This window comes from Centruroides sculpturatus, unplaced genomic scaffold (assembly GCF_000671375.1).
Source record: "Centruroides sculpturatus isolate CEXI.00-Female unplaced genomic scaffold, Cexi_2.0 scaffold2678, whole genome shotgun sequence".
In the NCBI taxonomy this organism is placed as follows: Eukaryota; Metazoa; Arthropoda; class Arachnida; order Scorpiones; family Buthidae; genus Centruroides; species Centruroides sculpturatus.
In genome coordinates, this window is record NW_019386832.1 from 1,884 (window position 1) to 15,171 (window position 13,288).

Genomic DNA, 13,288 nt, shown 5'->3' on the forward strand with positions numbered 1-13,288 from the left:
TAACTTATAGAGAATTGTTTCAAAATTTAATTTGTTTAAAGAAAATAGTCTATAAAATTTTCTTTAAATTGCAGCATATATGCTTTATGCACTTATTATTGTTAATTAGCGATAATAGATATATATCTTTTATTTCAAAAAAGATTTATTTGGATAACAAAATTTGATATCAAAACTTTTAATATTGTTATACATTTTTTTTACTTATATTGATTTGGCTAACTCTTAAGCAAAATTTGTGACCCTGAAACAGGCCTTTTAATTTAATAATAATGTCTGAAATGCTTGCATAACTTTTTAAGGTTATGCAAACATTTAAGAAGTTAAATACTAAAGAAATCTGCTATTAATGCGTTTCTCTTTGCAAATCCAGCTGCATTCCGACTTCTGACAACAGGCATCGGAACATCTTCATTCATGCAAATATCATCAAATTCTGGAACTGTCATATTTCCATGTGAAATTGTAATGTTATGAAGCACTGCAGTGGCAACTATGACAGCCATAGCATTTTGAAGGTTGCAACGTAAACCCACTGATAAACAGGGAAAACGCCGTTTTCATAAACCATATTGCCGTTCCACTGTGTTCCGTGCTTTTATGTGGCACCTGTTATATCTTTCAAAGAAAAACTAATTGATATTAATTTTGAAATATATATGATCATTTGAAATTATATTATGCATTAAATATAATATTTTAATAATATATGTATTAAAAAACTAATAATTACCTTATTTCTTGATTACTTTGTAGATTTAATACTGGTGTTAACAGATATGTCTTACATCCGTATCCACTGTCAACAAGATTATGATATTTCAATGGAATGTCTCCTGCTTGAAACAACACACAGATGTCTATTGGCAAATATAGTGCTACTCATGAGAACTACCTGGCCATCTGGCAACTATATTTCTGATTTTAAGCTGGCTATCTGAAACTGTCTGAACATTAATAGAAAAATATCCTTCTCTATTTCGAAATAATTCAGCAGTTTCTCCTCCCAGTGACTGAATTGGAATGTGGGTACAGTCAATGGCTCCATACACACATGGAAAAATCCCTCAAATGAAAAAAGTCTTGACTTATCTAAAAAATATAAAAACAATATATCAAGTATATATTTATATTTTATTACAGTTCCTATTTTGAAAAGTAATGTATTATTTAAATAAATGAATAAAGATTATATTATTTGAATTAACGATTCTAATGTAAATAAACTTGTAAAAAACAAGATAAAACGATTCAATTACTATAATATCAAAAGATAAAGGGATATTAGGCTTACTTGCTTTCTTTCAGATTCTGTTTTAGGCAACTGAATATAATCTGCTGAGATTTGAGCAATGTAAAAACTCCATCTATTAATCGCTCTACAAGCAGATTGACTTAAATCATTTAAATCGCCTACGACCAACTGAAATGTTGCATAAAAACGTAGAGCCAACAACAGTTGTTCTATCGACGACATCATATAATTTTTCGTTGATGTGGAAACTAAATTATGACTAATTTGTTCTAATATGTTTCTTACACTTTTTGGCAAACGACATAGACGTAAAAAGTCGTAATCATCCAATTGTTTAAAGTCATTTTTGAACGTAGCTCGAGATTTGTAAATATCAATAAATAATCCATAATTAAATAGAATTGGAAATAACAAAAGTAAATCTCACCAAAGTTTTTCAAATTTCGAATATGTATCTAATAAAAGACAAATATGCAGCGATACCTTTTATTACCAAAAGATTGTAATTTCGAATGTCCAGAATTAATACATTAATGTATTATTACATTCAAAGATTAATATATGAATCTAATATGAATGTAATTTTTAAATAACACAATATTGAATTTATTTAAATAAAAAAAATTAAATTTAAAATTAAAACTTAAATGACTTTTATAGTAACGAGCCGTTTTGCAAAATGTTTGCTTGGGACATTTCGAAAAACGTAGCCTAAATTTTTTGATTGGAGGAGAATGTAATTTTTAAGTAAAATGAAAAATATCGATTTTTATCGATATCTCGGGGAACGAATGGAGGGAACTCGATGAAATTTGATACGTAGCTCGAGAAAAAATAGCAAATGACGACGATACTCGTATTTTGTCCGACGAGGCCTATATCTTTAGTTTTTAATAAAAATGTGAATTGGGATAGACAAAGTGTTGTAATCCCAGTATAGTAGTAAGGTTCGCTTTGTTAAGCCGTTCGTTCGTTCATTCATTCGCCCGCTTACTTGACGGCTTGCCTCTACCGAGCCTTATGATCCAACCAAGCCATGAAAGAGACGGCCAGATAGCAGAGTGGTCAAGGTGGCAGCCTACCGCACTGGGGTACCCGGGTTCGAATCCGGACGAGTCGATAAATCCCCAGGAATTTTTCGGGGGTGATCCATCTAGTTATGTCGGGTCCCGTTCCTCACCACCCGGCCGCCCCATGGTGGGCTTGCTAAAATGGAGGCCCTCATAGGGCGGAGAGGGAGAGGGAAAATAGCCATGGAAGACTCTTGTATTTTTCCAAACAGCTGCTGCATTTACTACTTTATGTGAAAAACACATTTCTCAGCATGTCGAAGATAAGAAATTTGTTGTTGTTGGATTATCTGATGATATTGTAACAGATAGCAACTTGACCTTAATCACTTTAGAACGTAAAGATCATTAGGTGTAATTAGTTTCATACATAATTCAGTTTTATGCAACCACAAGAATTCATTTGTTCATAAGAGAAGTTAATAAGTCTAACTTGTATGTAACACAGTGCCCAATAAAAATACTAGAAAACGATCTAAGTTGTAGTAACTAATAGAATATCTACTGAGAAACTTCTACTTATTTCACAAATCATCAGATTTGAATATCAAAAGAAAATTAAAAATATGAAGTCTTACAATATGGAATAACTTACAATCTTACCATACAAATAAAATAAAACAAATGAAAACAAACAAATATAGATAGTGATTAAATAAAAATACAGTACAAAATAAAAAAAATAATCAGATAAATTAAAACAATGTGATATTTTGTATTAATAAGAAATAATATATAATTGTATTTATAAAATACATATTAAAAAAATAAATTTAAAAGCAATGAGTTCGGCTGCAGTAGAGGAGAAGGTGGTATTATGGAACCCGTTTTTTGTGCGAAAAGTACTGGTAACTATTAAACTAGATGTTCCTAATTGGATTTTTCGTTAGTGTAACTATAAGTATAGTTTTTGAAGGCTTCTGTACAAAAAGTCAGAAAGTAGGCTTAGGGAAAACCGGGTGGTAATATGGAACCTTACTGTATATTTTCAAAAAATGCTTTAATGTATCCAAAAACAAATAGGAAAGTACAAAGCAAGTTAAGTAATTACAAAATCATTTACTCCAATGTATTTTATCGAAAAAATGCTTTTATAATAGAAAAATATGACCTCCATCAACAATATATATTCCAGCAGCTCTTTTTCGATATTCTCAGGAAGAATTGGCTTTCTATCTAGTGTCTTTTTCACAAATTGCTCCGGACAAATACTGCTTGCAAAGAGATAGTTCAGAGGAGTTGGGTTCCATATTAAAATCACCAATGGGGTTCATATTTCACACACCGCCATCTTGAATTAACTTATGTCTGTCAAGACCAAACTTTAAAAAACGTGAACGTCACACAGATTAATATGTACCCCTAAGCCTCTGGAACGGAATACATGCACCAGTGAACCTACAACTATACGATTTATATTTTAGAAATAATTAAATTCACTTAGCATTCAAAACTTTCGAATTTCGAAAAACACAAATATGCTGATTCACTACGGATAACCGTTTAACTGAAGTAAAACGGATTTCCCCCTTTCTATGGATGTCTGCCTAGTGCAGTTCAGCCACAATCCGCTACAGTTCACCTTTATTATCAGTTTGAAATGGAGAGGTTCCATAATACCTGCAGGGTTCCATAATACCACCTTTTCCTCTACTAATTTGAAACTGAAATCATAACAAGTTTTCGTGTAGTGATTTATCAAAGTAAGGATTCAGTATTATATTTAACTATAATATTTCTAAGTCTTAAGGGTAAGTATTTATATGCATTAAATTTCAATAAGCTGCATTAAATGTGTTTCATTCATTCATTTATTTTTTTTAAACTTTGAATTGTAAGTTTTGATACTGACAATTGCAGTAAGATACATACAAAATTTTATTTAAATAGTGTTTATACTTGTATAAATGATTATAGTGTACTGTAATCAAAGTAATCACTTTAAACAAAGTGGCGCTTTAAGATTTCGTTTTTGAAGCGCTTAGAGATTATAAAAAATAATAAAAATTTATTATACAGATTCAAATGCATTGCATATACAGACCAGAAACTAAGGTTATATATTTACTTCACCTAAAAAAGCACTTCAACTGAAGTTATCTTAGAGATTTCTATAAAATAATATTCCGCATCAGTTTTGTTTTATATCATCGTTAAATTCTTAAAATTATCTCGCATTATAAACAATTAATGCAGTTAATAAACGTATATTATTTAATAGTGGAGATATAAGTATGTTATATACAATAAAAACTCTATTAACCGAAATAATAATAAAGAGATATAGACGAAATCAATGGATAATAAAATTGGAATTAGAAGTGCTGTAGAATACGTATATTTCTCACAATGGCAATTCCAAATTAACCCACAATGACTATTTTCTTTGATTTTTATTTTATTTTGTTTCTTTTTTTATAGTTTTGTACTCGTTTCATTCTGTGGGCACCTGACCAAATAGCCCATTATGGATTTGGTCAGGCCATTATACGATGACCGGCTGATAAGAGATACGTCAGAATTACACCACTCGAAAGAATTCTTAAGATTTCCAACCTGAACTCAAATCCAGGTCCTTCAGAGAATCAGCTAACGTACTTATCGCCTTGATAATCCGGCCGTGTTTATTCTACGTTACTAAATTGTTTAAGATTCATTCATTTATATGTAATCTATAAATTGGTTGGATTTCCGGTTGAGCAAACAATGATTAGTGAAATTTTTACTATACTAAATAAAGTATGTTAAATATTCTTCTCGCTGTTATATGGTTGCTGTTTATTCGATTTCTATATAGAGCGTCTCTTTAATCCAAAAAATAAGTTTGGTAGACGATCTGTGATTAGAAAGCTGTGAGATCGTCTACCAAACTTGTTTTTTTTTTTTATTAAAGAGACATATAGAAATATAGTAAATATATCATACTAGCATTAAAAATGATTGACGGTAATTTGCATAGTAAATATATTGAAGAATACAAATAAAAGTTTTGTCTTCATAATCCGGTTTTTCACATTCACCATTGACGATTCGAAAATAGGTGAAATTCGCTTTCAAAGACGACTTTTTATGTGAGGCTACGTTGATTTTATTTTATGATATTCGTCTCAACTAAAGGGACTTTTTTCAACAATTTTCATGTTTTTGCAGATACTTGCATATAAATATATATTTTTTCAAAGTAGTGTTATACATTTTATTGGGCTGCATTTCAAAAATTTGCAGACCTATAAGTTCCCACTGTCGAGATTAAAGAAGGACAGACATGTCTGTCCTTCTTTAATCTCGAGAACGGAGTTAGGTAGATGAAAGACGACATGAGGCTCTGATTAACTATATGCAAACTTCTGATGCAAACCGAAAGTCACGTTATTTCAATTTAAAAATGTTTCCCTGAAAGGAGTTAGATAGATGACCGGCACGACTCTATTGTTAACAGGAAAGTATGATGTACAGGGGCAAGACACTACTAATTTGAGTAGAGAACATGTACTGTATTTTAAATTAAATAAATTAAAAATTGCAGCCCGGCATTCAGACGATGTCATGATAAATAATTGCTAGTTTATAAGATAAATTAAAATATAAAATTACGTTGAAACAGTAATGTTTCTTAAAATTATCAAATTATTTGTAAATTATTTAAAAGATAAAATGATATCTGTAGTACTTACAAACAAAATTACTTGATATGTCTGATATCAATATATTTGAAATATTTTGATATTTTTATCTTTAATTTATCGATCGGAAAATTACACGGCACAGCAGGTGATAATGAAACTTAAGCTTACTTATCTTGACAAGAGATACTACTTAAAAGAACAGATGAAATAATTTTAGTGCTGCTAATTTGGAAGCTTTAGGAAAAACAGTTACTTTTTGGGATTCAAAACGCTCACTCCAGTCCAAAATGAAACATTTTATCTTGTTATTTTTCTTTCTGTTTGGTTATGTGTACGGCGTGATAAACTTAAAATATTTTGCAAGTAAGTGATATAGCAGTTAACTATGTTATATAGAATCTATATAGGAGCTAATGTACTGTATATACTCTAACCTATATATGGATAAGAATATAAATTAATAGAAACGTATTAAAACTTTTTTGTGTAATAATCTATACTGTCTTCATATTACGTTTTATCTTTGCTCGTCACACGTTAGTCTTTAAATGGTTTTTATCTCCCAATCTATTAGATAGGATAGTATTTTGAACATATCGCAATTGTTAATGATATTTATACTTTGAGACCTTGTTTCTCTTTTCACAAAACATTACAAATTTCAACAGATTTAGACAAAAATATAAGTTAGTGATACAAGTTTATAATGATATATTTAATTTCTTATATGTAGGAAGAATATAGCATACAGAACGATTTATTTTGTCACAAACATAATAGAACCTCCAAAATTTATCCTTTTATCTAGATAAATATCATTAAAATTAATATAAATCAAAATTGTTTTAATAAGTAGTGAAAAGTTTAGTTTTATTGATATTATTTTTATATTTACACTTTTTGGAGAGATGTGATTCGTTTGATGTGTGACAAGTGGCGCAATCTTGTTGAAACCATGTTCTTGTATTGAAGCCATGAATCAATTGAAGCCGTAAAGGAGTTATTCCCCAATAAGCTGATTTCGCAAAGAGATGATGTTAACTGGCCACCACGCAGTCCAGACTTGAGTCCTCTGGACTATTTCTTATGGAGATTTCTTAAAGAGAGGATTACGAAAATAAGCCGAGGACATTAACTCAATTAAAGCAGAATATCACAGCAGAAATGGCATCAGGTATCTCAAGCTTTGTGTCAACGTGTACTGAGAAATCTACGCTCAAGATTAGAAGAGTGCCAGGAGCGTAACTGACGCCATTTAGATAATATAATTTTTAGTAAATAATTTTCTAATAACCATAGATTGAAAGTAAAAACAAAACTTTCTTTGAACACTTTTTATTTTTAATTTATTTTACTTTTAAACTGCACTCACCCTTTCTAGACACTCTGTATAATTAAAAATTAACAATAAAAAAAGTAACTTATTTGGAATGCATCAAAGTTCTATATTTTATTTTACAGCGATTGGTAAAAAAACTTGCATGAAGCCTTTAGGATGTTTTGAAATTACTTCCGACTTTTATGACCCGTTGAAGCGTTTAATAAATGTTCTTCCTCAGCATCGAACTCTTATAAATACCCAATTTTTTCTTTACACTAATTCTAATCCTAGACATAGTTATACTTTAACCACAGACAATATAAAACATTTAAAATCTCCATTAAAAGTAAATTCTCCAACTCGATTCATCGTACATGGATTACTCGATAATAAACTTTTTGCACGATGGCAACAGGTAAGACCTATTATATTCTTTTTCAATTTTAAAATAATTTTACTAATAGACTAATTATTCAGAATTCTTTTAAAATTTGGCGTATCTACAAAAATGTGAAAGAAACTAAAACAGAAAGAATATTGTACAGTACTGTACATTAAGATTTATCATTATCTTACATCAGCACTATAAGGAATACCTAAGTAATTATACATGTACTGTGCTGATATTATGAAGTAATAAAATACAGTAGAGCCTCGATTATCCGACCTAATTGGGAACTGGGGTTGGTCGGATAATTGAAAGGGCGGATAACTGAAAAGTATTAAAAAATCTATTATTAGTGTAGTATATTATTATATCCCATGTAATTAGTATATTAGTATATCGCTATTAACCTACTTTGCGTTGAATTTTCATCGATGTTAAGCCTAACAAAAATTTTTTTAAATAATAATCATCGCTATTGTATCGTTAAAAATTAGAAAATTAAGCCTCGTTTAAATACTGGCTCCCTTTCATGGTCGAATGAGTGTTGCCAGCTAAAACACGTAAAAATAATATTAAAGTAGCCAAGACATAGCCAAATATTGTAGCGCCACATCAATAGCGGACATTTGAAATTTGCCTTTATTACTTTTGCTTTTCGTCACTGCGCGCGATAAAAGCGAATGAGACGAGATCGTAACAAAACTGAGTTTATTGTCTACTTGCGTAACAGTTACATGTCTCGACGACGCGGCTAACATAGAACAACTAACTGTCAAAGGTCTTACTTGGTGAGTTCGATCTTGTTCCAGGAAGTGATGACTCATATCGTTGACGGGGTTCGTTGCATGTTTTTCACAACAGTTAAGATGTGAAGGGTGACGTTCACCACAGCTTCTATTCTCTGGTTTTCTTTAATACTGTTACTTTTTTACGTTGTTGGGAACCCAAAACTATTGCCCCCAATGCTATTGAGCCTAGAACCGGCTCTGGGCTTTAGACTTATTTTATAGAATCATTAAACTTTAACATTGGGCAAAATAAATATAATTGTTTTTGAACTAAAAGAATAGGAAATGATCGGAAAGTTTTAAATAATATTTTGGAAACCAGATGGCCAAGATAATAAAGGCGTCATCTTATCGATCTAGGGGGGCTCGGGATCGAATTGAGGTGAGTCAAAACCAAAAGAAAATTTTCACGGTGATCTGTCATGGATATGTAGGCTATGTATCTCACTATTCGGCTGCCCAATTGTGGGTCTAGCGGAATCCATTAGGGATATGATTAAAAGACTCTCTTAGAGTCCACAGACCAGAAAAAGTCCAAAAAATATTCTGAATTAATTCTATCTATTTAATTTTATTTTTGACAAATTAACATTTGTTAATGACATTTCATTAAACTATTCTTTTCCATTGTTTATCGAGTTTGTGATTTATACTTTAAGTAAAAAATATATAAAAGTTAAAGTTAATAATAAATTAATAATAATAACAATATCTCTATTTTTATATTGTTTAATTATAATTTTATTTATTTATGAGTTTATTCTTAATATCCTCTTGTTCTTAACAACTGAGATCTCCAGCATTATCTACCTCAAAAATTTGATAACAATTTTACTGTTGTAAAAACAATAAGCAATACGACATACTTAATACGTATCATTGTGGTGTGTAGAAAAGGGATCCAGATCGTTCTAGGCTTTATCTTATACTTAGAAACAGGTGTAAGACCTATTAAGATATCTATTATCGTATATAATCTATTACAAGATATCCCGTATTGATGAGTACAGTATACTGTCAATATACAAGATACGTTACAAATTAAATGCTTTTTACATATATAATTAATCATTGTTCCGAGAAGATTGTTCCTCTGTAATGAATATGACAAATTTCAAAGATATTAATACTACTTTCACAAAATTTTTTTTATTAATGTCAAGTATATAAACAGTATGAACAGTATGAAAGGTGATAGGAGGCATTACTCGTAGGTATATCCTCAAAGGGGATGAAAAGAAGTGAGAAGAAGTTAGACGTAAGTGAAAGGTATTTGGCAGGTGCCGAAAGGGGGTGAAGACAGTAGGAAGAGAAAATAAGAGGAAGAGGGAGGTCGTGAGCCGCATCATGTATTTTATTTTAAAATCACAAAATTACAAGATATAAAAACATAACAAAATAATGTACATTTGAAATGTAAGGCGGCAGCAGTATTTAAATTCCCACTTGGAATAGACACAGCTGCTTAAAAATGCTAACAAACGATTGTACACAAAGAGCAAACAACTCAATTCCCGTGTTGAAAAGAACCAGCTACCTGCTGGTGTTGAGTTCTAGCGCCTTAGTGGCTGAAACAAAAGTAATGAGCTCATTGTAGATGTTTTTATTTTCAATTAAAACACTAGTGTCGCACGGCCAGGCAATGCATTCTTGAAGAACAGCTTGGATCAGTTTGTTCCTCTGTTGTTGAAATTTCTTGCAGTCGTATATCAAGNGTTTAACGAGTATTCATTATCCGAATCCTCGTACTTACGTGGTCAAAAAATTGTGGAACACGAAAAATTACTCGCATTTACGAGGTTTCCCCGGCGGATGGTAACTTCTTGCATCAGGTGATTCAAATACTCATTGATACATATCGCTGTACACAAGATGCATTATTGGGTTGAGTGCCTTTCGGTTCCGGTTCTGGTCGATTTTTCTGTTTTATTTTCTGATTTTCTTATCAAAATTATGTCAACGAAACTTTATCGTAACTGAAGCAAAACCGATGATAAAGTTCCTAAAAGGAAACGTGCTTCAAGAGGTCTAGAATATAATAGCAGTGTATATTATATATTATAATATATAAGCATACAATTGAAGAAATCGAAGACAGTGATGAGGACTTGGATAAAATTTCCAATGAAAACGGGCTGTCCATTGATGGTGTACGTGACACATTTTCGAAGCGTGACGAAATCGTTAATTATTATGTTAACATGTTAATATTTCTCATATTTTTATTTTCTTAGTAGTTAATTTCATGTCTGAAATTATATTTATAATAATTTATATTTATAATTTTTATTTTAATATAGGTAGTAGACGGTTCATTGGCTGCAATCATCAAAGAGCAGTGGATTTTTTCCATTGGTCAATTAATAATAACCATTGTAGACTTGTAGGCTATAAATGCGCTTCTTGGGAACAATTTCTGGAAGGAAAATGCACCGATTGTGCTCCGGATGGTAGTCTATGTTCTACTATGGGTATCAGAGCAGACGAACGTAAAACATTAAACGAAACTAATGTCAAATTTTACCTTAAAACTAGCGGAGATTCTCCATTTTGCTGTAAATTTCATTCATTAGTAAAACTATTTTTAAAATTTATACTTCATTAGTTCAATATATATATTGGTAATTATATTATTAATTAATTTCAGTACAACATTACAAAATTGTATTTAAATTACATAAATCAAAGCAAGCTACAGCAGTAAAAGGATCTGTAGCAATAGAATTACATGGAGACCAAGAGAATGTTCTTACCAAACTAACTGGAGGGTAGAGAAGGCTTTACTTTTATTAAATGTATAAATTATATATTTTAATTTTTATTGTTTACTCAATGAGGTTTAACTTCTTTAGAAGCAGAGAACTCCATCCAGGAAGCACTCATTTTTATCTCGCTACTACGGATAAAAACCTTATAAAAATAAAAAGCGTTCTATTTTCGTGGACAGATTCTTCATCACTTCTTAATCCAATTAATTGGATCCGCACTAAAAAATTATATTTAGAATACATAGAAGTGATTCCAATGAATGTTGTTGATAAAATGTAAGTAATAATTTATTTGATATAACTAATCACTCTGTACATTTACTCATACGTCTTTATTTATCTACAGCGAACAACGTTCACTAACGACAAAATTATGTCCAACCGATCCATTCAAACCGATTTATTCTAAAAAGCCAGCCGTTCTACTCGAAGTAAATTGCAAAAATTAAAAAAAATAGAATTTCACAGTAGGAACTTTGTATTATAAAATTTGTTATAAATGTAACATTTGTTTAAATTCGTAATCGAAATTTAAATAAATTCGTAAATTTCTAATTTGACTAAATAATTTCGGCCTATTTAATTTTTATTATTACTTTCACGGTTCTGTTACGTATAACAGAAGAAAAAAATGGCGATCGGTCAAAAAAATGACCCCCCGAAGATTTTTACAATTTTGGACCCATGGGACTTTGAAACGTCGAGAAATGTAAAAAAGTTCGGATTTTTTCTGTATCTACGGATGTTAGTGTGTGTGTGTGTGCACGCGCGCTGAGTGGAGGGAGCATAATTTTGTTCACCCACTTTAAAGCTTAATTAATAAGTCCTGTGTTTTTTACCGAAAATTTCTGAAATTTTTCAGGGAGGATTGATGTTATTTTGGTAGTTAAAGCTCGAGGGATGGGAGATAGAGATGTTGTCTGTCATTTCTGAAGTAGGGGGTGTACTTAATGAAAAGTTTATTTGTTTTTAGCATTTACAAATTTTTTATAAAATCGTCCCTACTCTCAAAATTAAGCTTTCTGCTATTTTATAATAATTAAAAATATAAAAAGTTTTTAAAATGAAATATCATAACAGACACCACACTCAGTTAAACGTTGCCGGAAAAGTTAAGCAACTCGTTGCTGGAAATTTTTTTTTTTTTTTTTTTAAAATGTTTTAGTAGTATTCCTCGTTATAAATGAATTTATTTTACGCATTTTCCCTACAACGCAAATCTCAAAAAAACAAAATAGACACTGAATTAAATCACTGCATCAGCATGCAACTGATGTTACAAGTATTCAATCTTTAGAAGCAACAGAATCCAAATCATCACAAATAATAATTTTCTTAAATTTTTTAATTTAGAGTAGCATTTCACCAACAGATTTAAATATCATTAAGCTACCGATCACTCTTAAAAGAGTAAGGAAATTGTATAAATTCTTCACTCATATAATTCGATTAAATTAGTACCTAAAAATGTACTACTGTAATTGGAAAAAGATATAAATTCATTTAAGTGATGCGACACTTTGTTGGAGCCATTTAAATGGAAAGGACACTCGCATTTTCTTTCCTCATTTTATATAATTAATCTCTATTTAAAAAACATTATTTCTGAGGATAACGATTTTAAAAAATTTAATTGAAGTATATCATGAATAACTTATCGTCTAAGTAAAAACCTAAATTAATTCTCTCAAATCTTTGTCTTAAAATAGCAAAATATCCTTATGTACGTTTTTATGTTAAAATGTAAAATTTATTTATTTCACAAAATGTACATTATTCAAATTTCTTCATTTTTATCAAAGTTTCGTTTATTAATTAACATTGTTTCCGTAAATAGGCACAGTTTGCTACAAAATATTTTTTCTACTTTTCTGGTAAAAGTCTCTGTTTAAAATTAAAATTGAAGACAGTCTGTCGAAATAGCAGTTATTATTCATTCACTTTTACTGTTTCGAAATTCGAAACTTTTGATGACCGACTATTCCTTTGTAGGCTAAGTATTACTTAGTTGCCAAATTTAAAAATTTTCTTTTAAAAACAAAAAAAAAAAAAAAAAAAATTTTTTTTGGGGG

The 13,288-nt window shown here is 30.3% G+C and overlaps 1 protein-coding gene and 1 pseudogene across 1 annotated transcript; one reads left to right on the forward strand and one right to left on the reverse strand.

Annotated features, from left to right (window-relative positions):
* Window positions 1–224: 224 nt before the first annotated feature.
* On the reverse strand, window positions 225–1,477 carry LOC111615829 (annotated as a pseudogene).
* A 4,664-nt stretch (window positions 1,478–6,141) lies between these two features.
* Window positions 6,142–11,744, forward strand: LOC111615830. Its single transcript, XM_023357262.1, has 7 exons — window positions 6,142–6,314; window positions 7,413–7,687; window positions 10,521–10,602; window positions 10,683–11,003; window positions 11,096–11,216; window positions 11,301–11,492; window positions 11,563–11,744. The coding sequence occupies exons 1-7, from the start codon at window positions 6,239–6,241 to the stop codon at window positions 11,663–11,665; spliced, it is 1,170 nt and encodes a 389-aa protein (XP_023213030.1). The 5' UTR covers window positions 6,142–6,238; the 3' UTR covers window positions 11,666–11,744.
* Window positions 11,745–13,288: the final 1,544 nt, after the last annotated feature.

Excerpts from the sequence above, each read along its gene's own strand:
- LOC111615830 (XM_023357262.1), top strand. The coding sequence starts at position 6,239 with ATGAAACATTTTATCTTGTTATTTTTCTTTCTGTTTGGTTATGTGTAC. Across the intron at positions 6,315-7,412 it reads AAACTTAAAATATTTTGCAA|CGATTGGTAAAAAAACTTGC; the intron begins GTAAGTGATATA and ends TTTATTTTACAG. Across the intron at positions 11,004-11,095 it reads CGGAGATTCTCCATTTTGCT|TACAACATTACAAAATTGTA; the intron begins GTAAATTTCATT and ends AATTAATTTCAG.